General features: G+C 42.2%; 1 protein-coding gene across 1 annotated transcript in view; it reads left to right on the forward strand.

Moving 5' to 3' along the window:
- The window catches only part of Vps35l (VPS35 endosomal protein sorting factor like), a 115,449-nt gene that overhangs the window by 56,840 nt on the left and 36,753 nt on the right, over positions 1–21,856 (forward strand). The window contains exons 18-25 of the mRNA XM_010610078.3: positions 356–409; positions 1,954–2,034; positions 7,726–7,788; positions 9,301–9,386; positions 11,409–11,489; positions 13,440–13,503; positions 16,221–16,319; positions 17,794–17,871. Of these exons, the coding sequence (XP_010608380.1) occupies positions 356–409; positions 1,954–2,034; positions 7,726–7,788; positions 9,301–9,386; positions 11,409–11,489; positions 13,440–13,503; positions 16,221–16,319; positions 17,794–17,871 (606 nt within the window). The remainder of the gene's footprint in view (positions 1–355; positions 410–1,953; positions 2,035–7,725; positions 7,789–9,300; positions 9,387–11,408; positions 11,490–13,439; positions 13,504–16,220; positions 16,320–17,793; positions 17,872–21,856) is intronic.

Consider the following 21,856-nt stretch of genomic DNA (forward strand, 5'->3'; position numbering starts at 1 on the left):
GTTTTTTTTTTTTTTTTGCCAAACATGCAAAACTTACATTTTGAGTGGAGCTTGTGTCTTCAGCCAGTGTTGAGGTGTGGCAAGGCCCCATCCTCTAGAAAATGCTGCCCTTTGATTCTTCCAGTGCTCTGAGTAGCACAGCTCCCCGATCTTGGCCCAAGGAGCAAGTCTGGAATGGAAGTCTAATTAATTGCAGTCAACTTGTTTTTCTGTAATTTGCTTGTCACAGTAAAATGTATCAGCAGGCCAGAAAAAGTCTCTGTTATTTATTTTGTTTATTTTTTTTGGTCAGAGCCCCTGAAGGGATTTATGTGTGGTAAATTTTGCCATAAGCAATTTTTCTTTTTCTTTGTAGGACTACATTAATTGTGCTGAAGTGTGGGTTGAATACACCTGCAGGCATTTCACGGTATGTTTTATTTTTTCATGTTTAGGATAGCAGATGAATCTAGGAACGCAGGCACTTTCAGTGGTAATTGTTCTTGTAATTTGTACAAATTGCATTCATTAAAATGAGATAAAAAATAAAATGAGATGGAATGTTAATTGTGTACTATAACAGGAGTCTTCTGGGCTTACATGCAAATTTGCGTAGTGCTGCATTCTACAACGTTAAGCAGCATTTTCATTGTAGAACCTCTTAGATGCTTGCTTATCTGCTGAAATGACTGGCAGATTTTCATGGGAGCCCTGTAAGCAACTTTTCCAAATGTCTTTAACTTGCATGTGATTTCTTTTTCCTAAGAAAAGATACTTCTTTCCCTAGGCATAAACAAGGTCCATCTTTTGAGGAATATTGGGCTTCTCAAAGAGCAGATATGTTAGCAGCAGGTAGAAATGGGTTCAGATCCTATCATGAGAGTATTTGTTTAGTCAACTTTAAAAAATTGATTTACTGTGCAGTATCGTGTGGTCTGAATGTTTCTGTCTACCCTTTCCCCCAGATTCACCTGTTGAAACCTAATGGTATTAAGAGGTGAAGCTGCAGGCATCTTCTCTTGGTTGCCCTGGACCTAGCCAGGTGTCATGGTGCTGGCAGAACAGCAGCCAAGAGCTGCCTGGCGCACTTGGCCTGGTTCGTGCCAACTCTCTGCTGTTAACCATCCCGGGATGCCTGCATAGTTGAAAAAATAAGAGGTGGAGCCTTTGAGAGATGGTTAGGTCATGAGGGTGGCACCCTCATGAGTAGGATTAGCGCCCAGGTAATAAACGCCTGGAGGAACTCATTGTTCCCTCCCACCATGTGAGGACATAGTAAGATGATGCTTGCTATGAGGGGCGCCCACCACATGCAGAGTCTGCCAAGGACTTGGTCTGGGACATCCAAGACTCCAGAATTGTGAGAAATCAATTTCTATTATTTACAGGCTACCCAGATCATGGTATTTTGTTATAGCATGTAATACATGTGTAAGCATGTGCAGATTTTATTAAACTTTATTTGTTCACATGAAACTTGCCTCTCAATTTTCACTGTCATGAAATAATGCCCTCTTTCTGGTCTGAATGTAAAAATCCTTCTCAGCTTGCTGACCATGTAATGACAGTCTGTGTTTGGGCTGTGGATAGCTGACCCTAGATAATAGATGAAGAGTTAATTCATCCCACTCTTTGTATGGAAAATGAGTCTGTGCTGGTCCCACAATCCCTCACTGCTATCCACAGAAGCAGGCAGGAGATAGCGAGGCTGATGTTCCACCACCCAGGGGAAGCAGGGACAATGAAAAGCCCTAGGCCCTTTGAGAACAGAGTTCAGTCTGACTTGGAGCAGGCATGGCCATCTCTAGGGCTGTGGTGCAAGACCAGGTGACGGTGGGATGTTTCCCTTTGTATTATTTACAGCAGAATACTTGCCACTATGTATGTGATAAATTTTGAATATGTTAGCCCTTTCCCCCGGGAAAATAGTGATTTCTGTTCATTGTCTGACACAGATTTATTTTCCCCACTTAGAAACGAGAGGTGAATACTGTTTTGGCCGATGTCATCAAGCACATGACTCCAGATCGCGCATTCGAGGATTCCTACCCTCAGGTAACAGATTAGCATTTCTCACATCCTCGTTGTTAGAAATTTTGTTCTGTTGAATTAAATAGCCGTTTTTCATGGATTGGGGAGAAAGTCAGGTCGTCCTGTGTTTGAATCCCGGCTCTGTCACATCCCAGTGGCGTGCTCTGATTGTTCACCCTCACATGTCAGACGGGGAGAGTAAGAGTTCAGTCCTCTGAGATGTAGGATCAAGCGAGGTGTGACATGGGATACGCTGACACTTCGTCGACATGTGACAAGTGCTCAACAGACATCCTCACCTTCATTATCAAACAAGATGCCTGTGCTCCTATATAGTTATGTGGAGATAAACTTACTCTTACTGGAAAGTTAAAAGAACAGCTCAGAGAGCCATTATCCTTTATCCAGATGCAGTGATTGTTAACATCTTGCCAAATTTGTTTTATCATTGTTGGTAAGTATGTGTGCTATGGTTTGTATCTAGATTTCTCCCAAAGCCTCACGTGCTCGCAGGTGGCCTTTTGGGAGGCGGTGAGTCATGGGGGCGCTGTACCTACTGGGGGATTGCTCCCCTGGTGAGTTTATAGCTAGATGTGCTGTGAAGAGGCAGGGTCTGGTCAGAAGAGTCGGGTCCCTGGGGATGAGGCCTGGAAGGTCTGTCTCCTTCCTTGTCTTTTTCCTCCCCTCCTTCCTTTATGCTTTGCTTCCTGACTCTTTTGAGGTGGACACCTTTCCTGTTCCTGACCCTTACACCCTGCCTCGGAGCCAGCCAACTATCTAAAAATGTGAGCCAGAAATTCTCCTTTAAGTTGTGGGTGTCAGGTATTGTGTCTTTTTTTTTTGGGGTACCGGGAATTGAACTCAGGACCTTGCGCTTACAAGGTAGGTTGCAGAACCACAGAGCTACATCCCCGGCAGGTACTGAGTCTTAGTGACAAAAAATTGACTAAGACTTATGTAGGTACATTTTTCCCTAAATCGTGTGGGGGTAAGTTGCATATATCATGCCATACTTTTGCTTCTAAGGAATTCACTTCGTATTTCTAAAGGATATTCCATGGAGCCATACTTCCCTTACCAACTTCGGGCACTCGAACATTGATCTCTTGGTGCTAAGCACTCCATTGTCTACACCCTCACTTTGTCAGTTGTCTCAATCCTTTGTGGCGGGGTTTCCACTCCACCGTAGAATCCAGCTCAGGATTACTTACTGTGAAATAACTCTTGACGTGATGTGAAGTTGTTTTGTTTTGTTTTTAATAAAAAGCGTAGTATTCCAGTGACATTAATTTTTGAGTTATACTTAGTACAGTATAAGCAAATTAGTTACATATTCTTTAGAGGTGTTGAATTTTTTAACTTAAGAATGTTTCACCATTTGCTCATTAAAATGGTTCATCATTACACCCTATGGACAGCCACTGGCTGCATATTCTTGTGTGATGAAAATAGTGCAGGGTCATTCTCAGGGGCTGGTGTCTTGTATGTCACCATTGCTGAATGGGTACAGCAGCAGAGGAGCTGATTGGACCTTCCTCGATTGTCGGGACTTCACGCGAAAACTGCTGCACATTAGAATTTTTGTTCAGGAAAATATAGTGAGACTTTAACTCTTAGAGACCCAGTTAATTGGAAACTTCAAATAGTGTAGTGTTTTTAAAGCAGTCCATCCTAAAAGAGGGGATTAGTTACTATAATCCTGTCATATCTAATATCTAAAAGCAACTTACAAATGATGCCCTGGGTGTGGAAAATTTGTATTAGTAAATGAATATGAGGTAAAATACTGAACGATATCACAAATTTAGTCAGAAAATCAAAGTTGTACTGTGTCAAAATACCATATATTGGCAGATAACTGTCTACATATAATTATGCTACAGATTGGAAAGAGAAGAGTCACAAAGCATTTATTCTGCTAAAGTGAGTGAGTGAAAATTTTGCAGAGGAGAGATGCAAGGAAAAGCCAGACATAGAAGAAAAAGTTATTTCTCAAGTTTGCCAGACATAGCAGAGAAAGTTATTTCTCAGTTCACCTCCCTGGGATATAAAACCATTATGATTGGGTGAGGATTTCCTGTTTATCCTTGCAAGGCCCAGTAAATTATCACTTTATTACTATGGCATTTTTAATGCATCCTGATTCATTGAATATTCGTATGCACAATTCTGTTTGGGCTTACATATGTTGTACTAGACTTTGTGCTCCTATATGCCATTTTGAGAATAATAGATTGTTAAAAATAATGAAAAAGCCCCACAAAGCCCTGAGGTCTACCCACTTGCAGGACAGCCATCCACTTGGTAATGTGTGCCCTTGGGTTGAAGAGAGGACCGCATGCAAAAAAGCCAAACTTTAGGGATCGGTGGAGAACTGTTTTACCACAGACCTGGGGCTTACCAAGCATGTAGCTCAGTATGGAGTACTGAGTTCAGTCTCCACTACTGGGGAAAAAAAAAAGGAAACAAAAAAAGATGAGCCTGGAGCATCTTTTATGTGTGCCATAAAATCAGGAAGTATCCAAAACTGAGGGAGACATATGGAAAGGGCACAGTAACAGCTTAAATGGGGTCTCCAGAGTCCCAGTGTGAACATCAGAAGGGTTAGTTAGCTATTAGCCATTGCAAGCCACCTAGTGAGATAAGAATCCAGGAGTCCATCCTTAGGATGAATAGAAAGATACATGAGGGGAGAGGTGAGCAAGGGGCAGCAAGTGAGAAAAATAAAAGAAATGGTAGAATTGGGAAACCACCATTTGCAGCCATCACAGTGAAGAAAATCATCCACCTTCAGTCTAGACTGAATGGTACCAGCTGAACCTGGGGGCAGAGTTTGACGGGGAGCGGGGGATTTGCATGTCTCATTGGGATTTCCAGCAGGGGGTGTATTCATTGCAAGGGAGAAAAAAAACTGACTGTGCAATAGTCCTTGACCAGCTAATGCACATCACCAGTGAGGAGCAAATGGCCATCATGGGCCTGCAGATGTGGTACCTTGGAAAAGGCACAGCATTGCCTATGTAGTATTTCAGTGAGAATGCATCAGCTGAATCTGACGTGGTGGAATGTAAGACATGCCCTCTTCGAGGAGTGTTCTGTAACTCTTCAAAAATATCTTTGCCATCAGTGACAAAGACAAATCAGGTAACTGATCTAAATTAACATCGACTAGAGACATGAAAAGGAAATGTAACAGAGGATCTCAGACCGGGCCCTACACAGAAGAGAGGAATAATGATGCTCTGAAGGACTTACTGAGACAGCTAACACGATTGAGCCACAGATGATAGATTGAAGTGTTTTCATTATATCAGGGTTGACATTCCTGCATTTGATAACAGCAGAATGGAAATGTCAGAGTGTGATTATACTTAGGAAAAGAAGTGCTAAGGGACAAGGGCTACAATTCATGCAGTCTACTGTCACGTGGGTCAGGAAGAAAGAATGTGTCTTACCCAGAGAGAATGATAAGGTGCCATGTTAGTCAGTGTTTGGTCACTTTCATGACCTACTTGAGACAATCAGCTTACAAAGAGGAAAGGTTTATTTTGGCAGTTCCAGTCCATGATCTTTTGGCACCATTGCTTTGAGCTATGACTAGGTAGCACATCTTGGTGTGAGCACATGGCAGAGTAAAGCTGCTTGCATCATGAGCCAGGAAGAAAAAAAAAAAAGAACAGACTGGGATCCCACAGTCTCCTTTGTGGCTACACCTGTGTTTTAGTTATTTTTCTCTTTGATATTCCCAAAGTTGAAGGAGGAAGCATTTATTGTAGCTCAGTTTGTGTAGGTTTCAGTTCATAGTTGGCAGGCTCCGAGAGAGGTGACATGGCAAAGGGGCATCACAGAGGAGAAACAGTTCATGGCAGGCAGAAGGCAGCAAGTGTCAAAGTAGTGAAGCAGCAAGCAACACCACCCCTATTTCCGTCCCTTATATTCTATCTAGCCTGCAAGGGCAGTCGCACTCACATCCAGGTAGGGCACCCTTAATCTTAGCTTTGTACCATGAATCAATCCCAGCATCACGCACTCTGGATCCAGCCATCTCTGAAAAGTCTGACTTATGACCACATGAGGCTTTGGGGGGACATCTAGACAGAAATCATAACAACCTGCAGAAACCTACATGAGTCCAACCCAGTGACACATGGGCCTTGCTGGAAGTGTGTCTAAGCCATAATGCGTGTATTTGGCAAAAATATTAACAGTTGGTGAATTTGAGTAAAGACTATATTGGAATTGTTTGTATAGTTCTTTCATCATTTTTGCAAAGTTATTTCAAAATAAAAAGTTAAAAAAATGTGTGTGGACTGTGTGTTTACAAATTCTCCTATTAGAAGGATGGGTAGAGAAGGAGACACAGCAAAGGTAAAAAAAGGTTAGCTTTTGCAGAATATAAGTGGTAACGAAATGGACTTTGTCTAATTCTTTAGTTTTCTTCGAGCATTTTTATAATGAAATGTGAAAGGAGAAAACCTTTAAGTCATAGTTTATGTGTAACTCAACTTACATATCTTAAGTTTTTAGCTTAAAGGGGTTTATTGCTTTGTGTTTCAGAAATTTTTAACCCAACAATATTCTGGTATCATAATGCTCTGCTCCTTGGAATATTGCTTGTCATGAAATTTGGGGTGTTTTTTCTTATTCATTCTTTTCTTTCTTTCTTTCTTTCTTTTTTTAATTTTGAAACAGGATCTTACTATATTGCCCTGGCTGGTCTCAAACTCCTGGGCTCAAGTGATCCTTCCCACCTCAGCCTCCCAAGTAGCTGGGACTGCAGGGCATGTGCCAACCACACCAAGATTCGTTAGAAGTTTTGAGTCATATTTTAGGCTTTTGCCGGAGTAACTTAGCAATCTATTTAATTATGGTGCAGGCTCATAAATCTTCATATTCTGTACTTTTAAAATGAGAGAGATTTCCTTTGCAAGTATTCATTCAGCAGTTTTTTAATATAAACAAAATATTCATCAGTGAATTTTCTAGTTAGCACTTAGTGACAGGGAGTTAATTTTCCTTAGACGCAGCACCTCCTTGGTTGTCACAGCCCAAACCCTTCTGATCAGGACTGTGTGCACCTCAGGTGGAGGGAGCAGACATTAGCACGTGGGCATTTCTGAAGCAAATCTCACACCTGTGTCCCCATCTACAGGTGTCCATTTCACTCCATTGGCAAACTCCATCCAGTTCCTTTCTACTGAAGAAGTGAAGAAACACAGGGCCATAATGGGCAGAATAGGGATCTTCAAATATGACCCATCATCACCTGCTTTTGTGAATAAAGTTTTATTAGCACACAGTTACCCATTTGTTCATTGGCCATGGCTATTTCCATGCTACATTTATCAGTGATGAGTAGTTGTAATGGCCTATAGGCCCTTTACAGTAAATGTTTGCCTACCTCTTGAATAACTCAACAGCTCAGGTTACTGGAGAGGTTTCCTGGGCTGGCCGTGCGCTAAGCACTCGAACATCCTTTGGAATCCTCACAGGCATTGCTGTGTTCTGTTTCACAGCTGAGGAGGCGGAGTTGTTCCCCCAAGACTGTAAAGTAGGATATACAGAGTAAGAAGGGCAAACTCAGACCGAGACAGGCCTGACCCCACCCTCACTCCCTGATTCCTCATTCTTGTGCAGTTTGATGTAGCCTATTGTAATTACAGATTTTAAAAAATAATAACCAAGTTTTATTAAATGTTTTTTGTTGTCTTACAGCTTCAGTCAATAATTAAGAAAGTTATTGCCCACTTCCATGACTTCTCAGTTCTTTTTTCAGTGGTAAGTAACATTTCTTAGTTATCATTGGAAATTTGTATCCTGTTTTAAAGGCATCCAGGCCAGGAAAAATACTCAACAGTTCCTTCCATAAAACACTTAGGTTTAACCATATTAACAAGTAGTTATATCCTACAACTTAAGCAGCATTTGGAAAAATACCACACATAAACTGGAAGAAAAGTATTGTTTCCCTCACTCATTCCCACTTAGCTTCTGAGATTGGGCATGTTCAGGGAGGTGTAGTAGTAGATTAAAAAATACAGTATTATTTCTTTCTTGTTGATTACTCGGCAACCAGATGTGTGTACCTGCTGGGCAAGACAGAACATTTCCAACCTTGTGATTAAGCTGAGCACCGTCAACCTCCTCATTTCCTTTTCCGTATTGATTTTCACATGACAAAGTCTGAGCATCCTTTATCCAAAATGCTCAAGTCCAGAAGTGTTTCAGATTCCTGAGTTTTTCCAGATTTGGGAATATTTGCATAGACTGTCTCTTGAGCATTCCTAGCGCAAAGTCCATATTTCAGATCCCATGTTTTCAGATTAGGGATATTTAACTTGCGTACTTGCTTTTTTTTCATGCACTTTATTGTCAAAACTATGAAATGCATTGAACTAGTAGTTGTCTCAGTGTCTGATGGAGTTAAGATTTACTACATTTCCCTTAAATTTAAAATCCCCTGCAACATGCTTTTGCGTTTGCTGCAGGGCCATAGGCAAGCAGGAATCTAAGTGACTATATGGTAGCATCTCCTGTCCCTTCTCTTAGCTTCCTTCTTCTGGGTTCCATTTGTATGTACTCATGGGATTGCAAGGTCTGCTTGTCCATCCATTCAGAAAAGATGGAAGTTCGCCTGCCAGTTACTACCTGAGAGAGCTTATGGCCGTCTAAAGGTTGCCCAAAATTTGGTTCGCCAAAATGTGAACTAGGTCCCAGCACCAATCTCTGGGGCACTCATAAGTTATTTTAATGGTACAGGTTGAATATTCCCTATCTGAAATGCGTAGGACCAAAAGTATTTGATTTTGGATTTTGGAATAATTACACATACAAGTAATTATTCCAAGTCTTAAAAGAGGGGATCCAAGTCTGAACACAGACTTCATTTGCATATCATATATACCAAATGCACATAGCCCAAAGATACTTTTATATAATAACTTCAGTAATTTTGTGCATGAGACAAAATTCCATGGTTTCGGGTTTCTCATTTGTGGCAACTTCTTAACATTCAAAATATTTTGGATTTGGAGCATTTTAGATTCACTTTTGGGTTTTTGGTACTGGGGATAGAACTCAGAGCCTTGCCCTTGCGAGGCAGTCACGGTGCCACTGAGCTAAATCCCCGGCCCTAGATTTCATATTTTTTAACTAGGGATACTCAGTATGCAATAGTTTTTTTAAAACTCCAACACAATCTTGCAGGGAAATTCTGACCACCTCTTCCATTTGTTTGACCCTTAAAGGAAAAGTGACCCATACATGATTTCTTCATACTTTATTTTTTAGGAAAAATTTCTGCCATTTCTGGATATGTTCCAGAAAGAGAGTGTGCGAGTGGAAGTTTGCAAATACATCATGGAAGCCTTTATCAAGTGAGTGTGATTCAGTTTCACTGGAAGCCTTCACCTCCAGGGCCCCTGTGAAATGTGCTGATTTTAGGTCATGCAAATTGAGGCCGGGTGATGTGTACCAACCTCATACCTTGAAGGAGAACCACGTTCAAAAGAGGCGTCATGATAAAAGTTTGTTAATTAGTGGTTATGAAGGCAAACTGACAAGAAATAACGTGAGTCTGGCTGGCGGTATCCTTTTTGGAAGAGGAGGCTTGGATGAACTGCATGGGGAACAATAACTTTAAGGATAAAAATAAAGTGTACTTATGAAGGCATGACCACTAGGAAGGTTTTCATCTTTGGTATTTAAATTAGTAGTAGCTGACTAATTTGTGATCAGTTTTCAATTTCAGTTCCTTTCATTTTATTGAATCAGTGTTTCCCAGAATTGCTCTGTAGAAGTGGTACATGAAATAATTTTTAAGTGGTATGTGCTGGAAAGGTTTTCATTTTAACTTTTAATTATTTTTTAATCAAAGATACTAAGTTTTAAAAGTAGAACATTATGAGTTGGTTGTAGTGGTGTAAGCTGTAATCCCAGTACTGGGGAGGCTGGGGTAGGCCACTTGTAGGCCACTTGTTTGAGTCCAGCCTACATTGTATAGTGAGACCCTGTCTTTAAAAGCGGGCGGGTAGGCAGTGATTTAGCTCAGTGGTTCTGCTGCCTGCCTGCCTTGCAAGCACAGGGACCTGAGTTCAATCCCCGGTACCAAAAAAAAAAAAAGTATTATGTATGGTTAAGATCTTATTTATTCACCAGGTGTGGTGGCACAGGCCTGTAATCCCAGCACTTGGGAGTCTGAGGCGGGAGGATCACCTTGAGTTCAAGGCCAGCCTAAACTGCGTAGCAAGACCCTGTCTCAAAAAACCTAAAAAAAAAAAATCTTATTTATTCACAGTACAACATACCCATTAAATTTTACATAATGCTGTGTGCAACATTCCTGTTAAATACTTATGGAGAGCCTGTTAAATACCACAAATAATCAAAACTCCTGCCCTTGCTGGATATAATGACGCATACCTATAGTCCAAGCTACTCAGGAAGCTGAGGCAGGAGGATCATTTGAGCCTAGGAGTTTGAAGCCAGTCTGGGCAAGATAGCAAGACCGTATCTCGTGAGAAAAAAAAATGCCTTCTAAGAAAGAAAGACCAAAAGAAAACATAAATAATAAATTCAGGTAGTAATACGTGTAGGATAACAAAAAATAATGCAAGTAACCTTAAAAGTTACATACTGTATTGATTTTTAATGTATTAGGCAATATATAGCTAGATTATTTAGTCTATGATTTCATGTATTATTTTTTAGAACACGGTTACATTAAAATTAAAAGTTGCTTTAAATATTAAATATAGATACAATTGAAATTGGAAAAATCAAATTTGTTGCTCAGATATATTGTAAGCTTTTCTTGTTACCTTTCTAAAAGATTAATTTCTTAAAGACTAATTTATCATTAAAATGCCTGAAAAAATACACTGACTTGCATAAAGATTTATTTATAAGAGTTTGACAATTTGTATTATTAAGAATCCAAGTTACACAGGGCCGGGGATTTAGCTCAGTGGTTCCACTGCCTGCTTTACAAGCACAAGGACCAGAGTTCAATGCCCGGTACCAAAAAAAGAAAAAAAAAAAAAGAATCCAAGTTACTAATTTTGTGGCACTTAACACATTACAAGCAAGTTGGAAGAAGCTTCAGAGGGGTAGAAAGCAGTGTAAGACACATTTACCCTTTGCCTGGCTTAGGAAATGTAGCAGCTTTTCCATGATTTTGGTGTTAAGAGAAGTTACAGCATATGAATAAAAGAGCAGACTTGTCATTTAAAGAATTAAGAGGACAGCTAGAACATTGCCACTTACTGCAAACTGGGCCTTGTGAGAGGCTACCCAGATAATTTGGGGCATCTCGGATCCATGAAGGAGGTGAGAATAATCCCGTCTTTCATTCCTCTCCGTGCCTGGACCTTTTACTTCTATCTTTTTATGTCTTCTAGGCATCAGCAAGAGCCCACCAAGGACCCCGTGATTCTGAACGCCCTTTTGCACATTTGCAAGACCATGCATGACTCCGTGAAGTAAGCCACCCTTAAAGCTGAAATGCAGTGTGGTTTGCATGTTTAAGTACCGCCTAATTGCACATTAGGGAGTGACTACTGTAAACTGCTCCTGGGAGTAGCTTTATTGGGCCTATTAAGATTCTTGCTAACAAGGACATTCTGGTCCAGGAGAGCAGGCTGAGGGAACCTTAAGGAAATGAGGTAGCAGATGTTTGTACAAAGGGATTTCTTTGCAGGGGAGTGGGGGCGGGTGCTGGTTTCATTTAAGCAAACTCAAGTTCCATGTGTCCTGGAGATTTCTGAGAGTAGATAGCATAAGAACACTGGTCCACTAATAAAGCCTTTTCATTTTATATTAGCCTATTATTTAAAATTCAGATGGAATTGCTTACATTTCTTACATGAAGGACTTTATTTGCTCAGTATATTTGAGGCTCAGATCTATCTACAGTCTTCACTTTTCAGTCAAAGGCTGAATTACCACTATTCAGGTTTTTTTACACGTTTCCATCTGGCTGTGCTTATGACAGTTTCTGCATATTTGTGGCTGAAATTTTAGTCACCAAAGAATTTGTAAGCACAGCCGCTTGATTTAATGAAAAATGTTACAAGAATTGAGAAAACTGTTCTGGAACTTACCATCAAGATGCATTATATTCTTAGTTTCTTGATTTTAGAATCTTTCATGATTCTGTTTTCAAATTCATGAGTAGTTATAAAAATCAAAATAACGAGAATATCATATTCATTTAAATAAAAAAATACACCCAATAGAACGTTTTGGACAAAAATAAACATTAAGGCTGGAGAAATACCCAGAAAGGCACTTGTATTTATAAGATACTGTTTTTAGCACGCAGGAGGTAGCTTTTCTTTGGCACATCATCCGGGGACCAGGTGCCCTCCATCTTGTTGCTCTTAGCCCCAGGCGATGCCATCTTTGTATTCCTGATGGTAGCTGGCCTCCCTTGCCCAAGTCTATGGCATGGACAGTTTCCTTGGAGGACAGCAGCTTTCTCAAAGGAACAATACTTGGAGGGCTCACATCTCACTTGCATCCACATGGCTGTGAAGGACTCAGTGTTATCCCAAAGAACTGTGGGAACCATGCACTCTGCCAAAACTTACTGTCTCCTAAAATCAAACAGAAACTTTCATTCCTGTTTTCTCTGGGTTCATAAATTATTTGTTTCATTTTGTTTTGCTGTGCTGGAATGGTTGTGTCTTGTCCCCCTCTCCCCCCATACAAGGGATCAAATTCAGGACCTAGAGCTTGCCAGGCATGTGTGGTGCCACTGAGCTACACCGCCAGCCCTGTGCTGGGGTTGGAACTCCCAACCTTGTGCATGCTAAGAGAGTGCTCTGCTACTACCACACGTCCAGCCTGAGCTCTTAACATTTTTAAAAAATAAAATTGGAGAATTGTTTATAGGCCTTCCTATATATATATTTTTTAAACTGTAAAGACTTGATAATTTTATTTATATTTGTGTTACATTTTCTGTTAATTAGAAGCAGCTGTTAAGATGTAACCAAAAATAAGATGGACTGATGGGTGGAGAGGGGAGTGGATAGTTGTGTGGTGAAACACAAGTGTGAGGTACTAATGGTCGGATCTCGATGGTGGGGGTGGGGGTGTTCACTGGAAAGGCTCTTTGATGGGTGGACCGGATTTTTCATAATACAGTGTTGAAATTTCTCTAAATTACAAAATTTAGAACTTGCTGCCCAAATTCCAAAGGAGAAGTTGCCTTCTCTTTTTCTGTTAGTAAATATATCTTCAGAAAGAGAAGAAGTACATTTAAATTACGTTTTATCCGAGGGAAAATGCACAGCCTTTTGGAAGTTTTTGAGGTCTAGAAAAATGAATAATATTACTTGTTAAAATGCTCCCCTCTTGCGTGTTTTTGTCTTCAGAAGCTTTCACTTGTTACCTCAATGTTAATTATGTACAATTATTGATCTCAGTGCACTCACTCTCGAGGATGAGAAAAGAACACTGGCTCATCTGATTAATGGATTTATTAAAATGGTAAGTTTGGGGGTAGACATTTCAGTGCATTTGGAAATGTGATGTAATTGTTTATCCCCATTCTGGTGAAAGCAGTTAACGTTATGTTCCCTGGTGCTCTTCATTTTCTGAGATAAGGTGAAATTAGCAAATGTACTACATTAGCCAGTTCTCCTGTGGGGACAAAGTGAGCCAAAACAAACTGACTTTAGGGAAAATAAAAAGAGTTGGAAGGGGTTCATTTGCTCATGTGACAGAAATCCATGGATGGAACCTCCAAAGGGACAGCTGCACCCCAGGGCCCCACGATGCCTGTGTCCGCTGATGGCTCCTGCTCTGCTCTGCTGGTTTCCCTCTTGGACGGACTTGTTCCCAAGCCCAGCAGCCCATCAGCAGGGCGCCTGCAGAAGTCCTGGGAGGGATCTCTTTGGATTAACTCGGGTCATGGCCCAGACAGTGGCTGGCCAGGCCCGGAGACCTCTGCACACCTGGGTGATCTAAATCATGAGGCCCGAGCGTGGAGAGACGTAGTTCCCTGAAGCTGCTGCCAGAGGCTGGCAAAAAAATGTGCTGGCAGCTGGGTGCGGTGGTGTGTGCCCATGATCCTGCACTCTGGGAGGCAGAGGGAGAAGGATTATAGTTTGAAATCAGCCTGGGTTGAGACTCTTATCTTAAAATTTTTTAAAAAGTAACTGGGCAGTAAAATGCCAGCTGTCTAAGTCTAGCTCCATCCACGTTACTCCCTGCTGTGGAACAGCTCACCTCTAGATAAGGTAGCTTTAAATGACTTATTAGTTCTGTGGGCTGGCTGGGCAATAATCAAGCTGCTCAAGGAGGTGTGGACTCCTGTGGTGAGATCGGGCCAGAGGCTCTAGGACAGCCTCGCTCTGATTCCCAGACGTGGTGTTGGCCACAAGCGGCTCGGGTTTCCTCCGTGAAGCCCCTTCCTGTCCACCACTCTCATCACTTGGAGTCCCAGCCAAGCTGTCCCACATGGTGCTGGCTTCCTGGGGACGCAGGTGGAGGCTGCAGGGCCTCGGAAAGCCAAAGCCAGAAGTTACACAGTGAACCTCGGCTGCCTGCTCCTGCATTCTGTTAGGCAAAGCAAGTCACAGGGCCAGCACTGGAGGGGAGGAGGATGCGGGACTCTCCCTCTTACCAGAAAGAGTCCAGAGACGCTTTGCAAAAGGACAAACATAGCCACGGGGCGGGGCGGGGGGGGTTCATGCCTGCAATCCCCGTACTGTAGCAGGCTGAGATGCGAGGATTACAAGTTCTGGCACACCCTGGGCAATTCAGTGACAGCCTGACCCTGTTTCAACACAAAAGTAAAAATGAAAAAGCATGGAATGGATTATTGCAACCTTCTTTAGAAACATTCCCCCAGTAAACCATCCCAGCCTGAACAACCCTCGCCTTAATTCTTGGTGCTCAAAGCTAAAACATCCGTTGCTACCAGTTTTGGGGTATTTTTATTTAGTTTTGTTTTGTTTGAGACGGTCTCAACTCCGTTGACCAGGCTGGCCTCACCCTCCTGGGCTGAAGTGATCCTCTGCCTCAGCCTTCTTTCTGCCTTGCAAATAACAGGGACTACAACTTCATGCCGTCACTCTTAGCTTGGCATCTTATATTTTAATAGGAATATCAGCACCAACCAGACTGAGATAAAAATGACATCATTTCAGAAATAACCTTGGAAGGCTGGGGATGTAGTTCATTGACATTACTTGCCTAACATGCACAAGGCCCTAGGTTCAATTCTCTGGTAACAAACAACAAATAAAAACCTGAAAGCGTGACTTGTTCAGCAACAAACACTGATTTAACTCTCCACCTGATTCTTTGGGTCAAATATCAATTTGGATAAAATTCAGAATTAGCCTTTTAATTCCCACATGGGAAATTACCATGAATTTTTGCCAAGTGACTCTCTTTTGTCCATACTTTAAACAGTATACAGAGTAGGTGGTGTTCATCGTTTTAGGGCTTTATGTGAAAGTCACTGAATTATAAAGGAAAAGAATATGAGGAAATAAGATGTGAAAACCGATAGCTATAATAGAAATAGCAAGGTTAAACTTCTGGGCAAAAAATGATTGATGCAGCAGTTAAGTTTTTCCTACTAATCAGCTGTTCCTAAACTTACAGAAATTGGAGAAGGGGAGAGGTTTTGTGGTGGAACTTCCTTCTGTGGCTCCAGCAGCCACTTGCGAGCTGCTGAGGTCCAATCTCCATGAGGAAGCAGAAAATTGTGGCCCTTGTTAGGGAAACCCCTCTGACAAATAGTTCCTAGGAACCAAATTCATATTCTGTGAAAAAGCTGCTGCTGACCCAAAAAAGAATTCCATGATTTCCCTTTTCATGGTTTTCCTCTGAGCCTGGAAAATCCTATTCATATTTTAAGATTCCTTTGGCATTTTGCATTCCCATTCAAGGCCCGTGTCATAACGCTGAGATGGCAGTTGCTGTATTTCAGTTGTATACCAGGTGAAGTAGCACAAGGCCTTTTGGGGTTTGGGTGGGGGCAGCTGAGATAAGGTCTCACTACGTAGCGCGGGCTGGCCTCAAACTCAGTGGCAGTCCTCCTGCTTCAGCCTCCTGAGTGGTGAAATTATAGGCAGGCACCCGCATATCCAGCTAACATAAAGTCTTTCCAGTTAGAATATGCTAGTGTATTTTGCAGGTATTCCGTCTAAAGACAATATTGTCTCTTATAGCGACTTTCTTTTTGATCCGAGGTTTCCTTTGGCCATGATTTTGAACAACAGCTCAGTTTTTATGTCGAGTCCAGGTCGATGTTTTGCAATCTGGAGCCTGTTCTTGTGCAGTTGATTCATGTAAGGATTTTCATTCATTTGTCCATAATAGTAAAGTAATAGTAAGTATGTATCAGTTATCTGTATGCCATACATTCTTTTTTATCAGGGATTCTTCTGGCTCCATGCTCCTACTGGTCTTCTGGGCCAGAAATGTGGTGTCTCCAAAGTTAATAAAATCTATGCCTTTGCTTATCTTTGCATGGTTTTATTGACCTCTTCTCCAGAATTTGCGTATTGTTATTTCTGCTTGTCAACAGCGAAGAGTTAAGTGATTTACACTGCTTTGTTATAGAAGTAGTAGCCTGGAGTTCCTTGTTGCCTTGCCAGAGGTTCCCAGCTTGCTGGGTTAATGACATCTCTCAGTAACTCAATGTCCTCTAGGTCAAAAGAAATAGTAGCAGTTCTGTTTATTATGACGTTAAGTTTAGGCAGTTTTAGTATTTATGGCCTAACAATCTGGCAGCCATTTGAAAAAAGTAATTACATAAATGGAAAGAAAAATAATATTTTTATTTCACTCCTAACCAAAATTATGTATTAATGAAGTAATTATTCCTACTTAAGTCCTTAATGGGGCAGCGCACAATTCTCCAACCTTGGAATCAGATTAGACATTGTTACTCTTCACTTTTCTGTTCTCGTTGATCTGCTTTTCCTCATTCACTTTTGCCCAGTCCTTGCTTTTTGTCATAGTAGCTGTTAAACAGTTTTTCAAATATATGACCGGCTGCAAGGGATGGAATGCAGTCCAGTGTTGAGTCATGAGATGCCTCACAGCAGCGATCTGCAGGACCCCACGGTCTATTTCTGTGTAAAATGTGGTGCCCCAGTAAGTTCGCACAGTTTAGGAACCATACATCCCAACTTCACTCTGTGGAAAGCTTCCCTTGGTCTCTTTAATTGCTTCATATCTATTTAATTGAGACCAGTCTTTTTACATAGATATATTTTTACTTCTAGCAGGTTCCTCAGCACACTTAAGATCTAGATGTAGAGATTTTACCTACAAAACAGGGATAAGTAACTGGACCCAGCCCATGGGGATATGGGTCAAACAAGTTGATGAGTATGTTCCAGCCGAATGATGTGACCCCTGTTATTGCTGTTCTCATTAGTATTGCACAGCTAAATTGTATGCTGTGCTCTTCGATTGGAAGCTTTGTTTTGAGATCTTTGAGATCTTGAGCTTAGAACAAGGGATATCTGGAAGTAGAAAAGTGAACCCTGACTGTTCATTAAACCAGCATATGTTCAACTGCAGTGCTGACTGGTGGGGGTGACTGATTTAGGGAGTGCCTCTTGTTCTCCCCCTGTGGACCTCTTTGGTATTTCAGAGTTCAGGCTGACCAGTGTCGGTCCCATTTGCTTTGATGTTGTGTGTGCGTGTGTGTGCATGCATGTGTGTGTTTAAGGTCCTAATTTCTAAGGAAGGCGTTAACATAGTTCGACCATCGTTCATTACCTTTTCCATTTTATTTTGTAACAAATGCAGAGTGTGAACCGACTGGCAATGGAAACAAGGAAAGTAATGAAAGGAAATCATTCCAGAAAGACGGCTGCATTTGTCCGGGTATGTTCTAGAGATGTGAGCTCCCGTGCGCTATTTGGTTTTCGGACAAGTGTGTTGTCGTAAGGGTGGTTTAGTATTGACTTTTCAGATGAATTTCCTCTGCTATCGATGGTCAGTTTTCTTGTTTCCAAAAGAAATGATCAAAAGAAGCTGAATTTTAATACAAGTTGAGTATCTCTAATGCAAAAATACAAAATATTCCCAACATCTAAAACTTTTTCAGTGCAAACAAGGTGCCACAAATGGAAAATTCCACCATATGAAGCTGTTTCATGTGTTAGATTACCTGTAGGCTACATGTATAAAAGTGCATATGAGACACAAATGAATTTTGTGTTTAGATTTGGGTCCCATCCTCAAGATAGCTTACATGTGTGCAAATGTTCCAGTCTCCAAAAAATCTTTCTGCAATGCTTCTGGCCCCAGACATTTCAGATAAAAGATATTCATTCTATCTGTATGTGTTTTAAGAAGGTGATCAAGAAATGGATTTGCGTTTTTCTGTGCCAGCTGAATCACCTCTAACTTTCTCTAATACACTATTATAATCTTAAAAGGATTTCCTCTGATATCATAACAGACTTGTATGTCTAATATGCTATGCCTATAACTGGGAGGCTTAGTCCCTTTTTTCCTTAGTTACATTATGCTCGTGAGTTTGAAAAGAGAGTTTAGCCTCTTGAGCGTACTCCTCAGAATTGGATCACAGCAGTGTGTGTCCGCGTCTTTAAACTGAAATCATGCTGCAGTGATGACAGTGGGACCTAAGCATCATATAAGCATTATAGCCCTGCCTCTTGATAGCATGTGCCTGGGTCCTCAGAGTCAGCCAGGCTCGAGCTCTTTGCAGCAACCCCTGTGGGTCCTTCCATTCTTTCTCTCTTGGAAGCACACCACTAACCCTTATGTGTACAAAGGCAGACAGAGATGGGTTACAAAGCACAGGGACCTTCCTGTAAGTCCCTGCGCAAGCCCATCTGAGGTTGGGTCAGGCAGCCTGGAGGTGCTAGCCACAGGCAGCTGAATATGAGGTGAATTAGGGCTGCTCAGCCACAGTAGGGGCTGTTGGTCTTTTTGGTGGTGTTTGTGTGCGTGAAACCTTGGAGACACCCCAGTGGAATCTGGCTGTGTGGAAGGAACCCTGTCATAGGCACAGGAGGCACCCCTGAGAGCGGGTGTGGATTGACTCAGCTGAGATGCAGCCTCAGGGAGCATCAGAAGAGAGCTGGGAAGGTGTGAGGGAGAATGTAAAGAAGCCACAGGGTGTGTGCTGTGGGCACCCGACAGGTGATAGCGAACCCACCTCAGTGTGACCTCATCTGAGGGGACAGGAAGGCCGTTCTTTACCTCTTCTCCCATCTGTCATCGCTGGGCAGTGCTTGTAAGACATGAGCGTCCTGTACTTTTTTGATACTTTGCCCTGCCCTACCCCTTAGCCCAGAGAATGCCCTCAGGTAAGAGTCCCAGGTGTTAGCTACAGGACGCCTTGGTCACCTCCCTCTGTGGGGTGTCTAGGGCTTCAGGGAGAGCCCTGCAGGGTGCCATCGAGGTGTCTATCCAGCAGGGCACACCACAGAGGTTAAAGGAGATCCTGGCACGATATTTAGGTTGCAGTGGTTGTGTGGCAAGCCTTCCCCACACATTGTCTTGCTTCATCCTCCCAACAAACACTTGAGGCTGGTTCTGAGGTTGGTGCCCTTTGCCCAGATAAGGAAACTGAGGCAGGGAGTAGACAGGAGGCTGGTCTGGAGAAGATCTGCTGGCAAGTGAGTGGCCATGCCTTTCACCACAGCAAACATTAGATAGCAGCTGTGCAATCAGCTGGAAGTGTAAGCGACAACCGAGAGATTTCTGTAGCTTACAGTGAGGTGGATGGGTGTCCTCAGTGGTGGTCCCCAACCCAGCCTCATGGAATAGGCTGGGCCTGGTGCTTTACCATTTGCTGACTTTGGCTTACGTGAGTCTTCTGGGCCTGTTGGAGAGTAGTCACTCTCCGCTGTTCTTTTCACCCATGGCATGGTGGGCCTGGTGGCCATCTGTACCTTGATTCTCCTGGGGAGCTGAATCAAGGGTCCAGCCTTTGTCGGAGTCTTCAGGCATGGCTGCTCTGTGGGAATCTCTTCACGCTGGTTTTGCTCTTAACCCCTGGGGTCATTAGGAGCTTCCTAGAGCTTTGGGAATTAGACATCTTGTCCCTGAGTCCCACGTGATCCAGTGTCTTCTGTCTTCATCACAAAATAAACTTTAAGGGCCAGGGGTTTAGCTCAGCAGTTCAGTGGCCTGCCTCGCAAGCACAAGGACCAGAGTTCAATCCCTGGTACCAAAAAATGAATAAATAAATAAATAAATAAATAAACTTTAGCCAGAAAGGGTTTTTTCTGTCGTTTGAACATACTAAACTGCTTCCCAAGCCAGAACCTTCATAGTTAATGTTTCTTCTCTCTAGAATGCTCTTTCCTTCAGTTATTTGCTGTTAAATTATTAATATTTTTATAAGGCAAGTGATGAGAGTTAAGCTGCAGCTCTTGGATTTTGCATTGTTTGTCTATTTGTTGTTTTTGTTTGTGATGCTAGGGATGGAACTCAGGGCCTTGGGCGTGCTAGGCAAGTGCTCTGCTACTGAGTTGCATCCTCAGCCCAAGCCACCACCCTTTGGAGACCACTGTGGGTGAGGTGGCCACTTCATGGCATCCTCATTGTCATTATCACATCTGCCCCAAGTTGGCATTTTCTTACTGTCAGTTTGTTCGCTTCTTGTCTTGGACAGGCACCTGTGCTCATTGTGTGTTGATAAATGTGGAACTTTCTCCTTGCTGTGCTGAGGATGATGGGTTGGCAAGGAACAAAATAAGACAAAAACTAGGAGCCACCACCAAAAATCTGATGATGTGCCAAATGAAAATTAGAAGGTACTCCCTTGGATGTTAGAAAGTTTAAATCTTCTTACAAATTGCTTCCTTCTTAGGAAGTTCAACAATAGTAGATACAAGAAGGACTCCCGAGTTTTGTTTCACTTGCCTCATGAGCCACAGATCAGGAGCTGCAGAGATCAGGGTGGTGGTCTGAAAATTTCTTCTCCAACTTTGTAAAGCCAGAACTAGAACTTTGACTATTGTAGATCTCCAACAAATTTATGGCTAAAGTCCCTACCAGGCTTCATGCTATCAAAAAAAATAAAGAAAGAAAAGAAAACCAAAATTTCTCATCTAAATAAATCTTCGTCATCCAAGATCTGCCGTTCCAAGACGTGTTCGAGGACAGTGTGAAGCATTTTCTCCCATGCTGCCGGTGCTCCACACCGAGAGACTGTGTCCATCTGCACAGTGTTAGGACTCCGGGCTCTCACCCATGTGCCCCTTGCTTTAAGCTACTGCTGGAGAGCGGGAATGCAGAGTCCACTCCATATTTAAAAATTTATCAGATGACCTTACCCAAGCCTCTAAATGCTGTGGCCCTAAACCTTAAAAGCTTATTATTGTTGTTCTGAAAGCCACATGCAGCAGTGGCTGGCCAAAATAAATAATGCATTCAATTACTGAGAAGGGGAAGGCTAAATATAAATTAAATGAAGCTTATAGAAGTGGGCCACTTTTGTTTGTGTCCCTGAACGTCCTCCCTCTTCAGCTGGTTATAAAACATCACCCTCCCTCAATTCATTTTCTTGCCTTCCTGAATCTAGCTTTGATTGCATCTTCTTTATAGCTCGCAGCTTTGACAGGACTGGGTCCAGCTCAGCGCAGGGAAGACTGGTTCCGTCCCCTTGCGCACAGTCGTGCTACATACAGACTGAGTCACGCTGGGGGCACGGTGCAAGTTCTCTTGCCCGTCAACCCGCTATACTTAGGAGAACAAAAGAGTTGCCTACCATTTGTTTGGTCCTATGCTTCCCACCAGAGAAGCCCAGAAACGTTTGTCTTTTCTTTTAGCCCTTACACCGCGTGTAACTTCTTGCCATTTTTTTTTTTTTTTTTTTTTTTTTTTTTTT

This window comes from Fukomys damarensis, unplaced genomic scaffold (genome assembly GCF_012274545.1).
Source record: "Fukomys damarensis isolate Sample0158 unplaced genomic scaffold, DMR_v1.0_HiC HiC_scaffold_34, whole genome shotgun sequence".
Taxonomy (NCBI): Eukaryota; Metazoa; Chordata; class Mammalia; order Rodentia; family Bathyergidae; genus Fukomys; species Fukomys damarensis.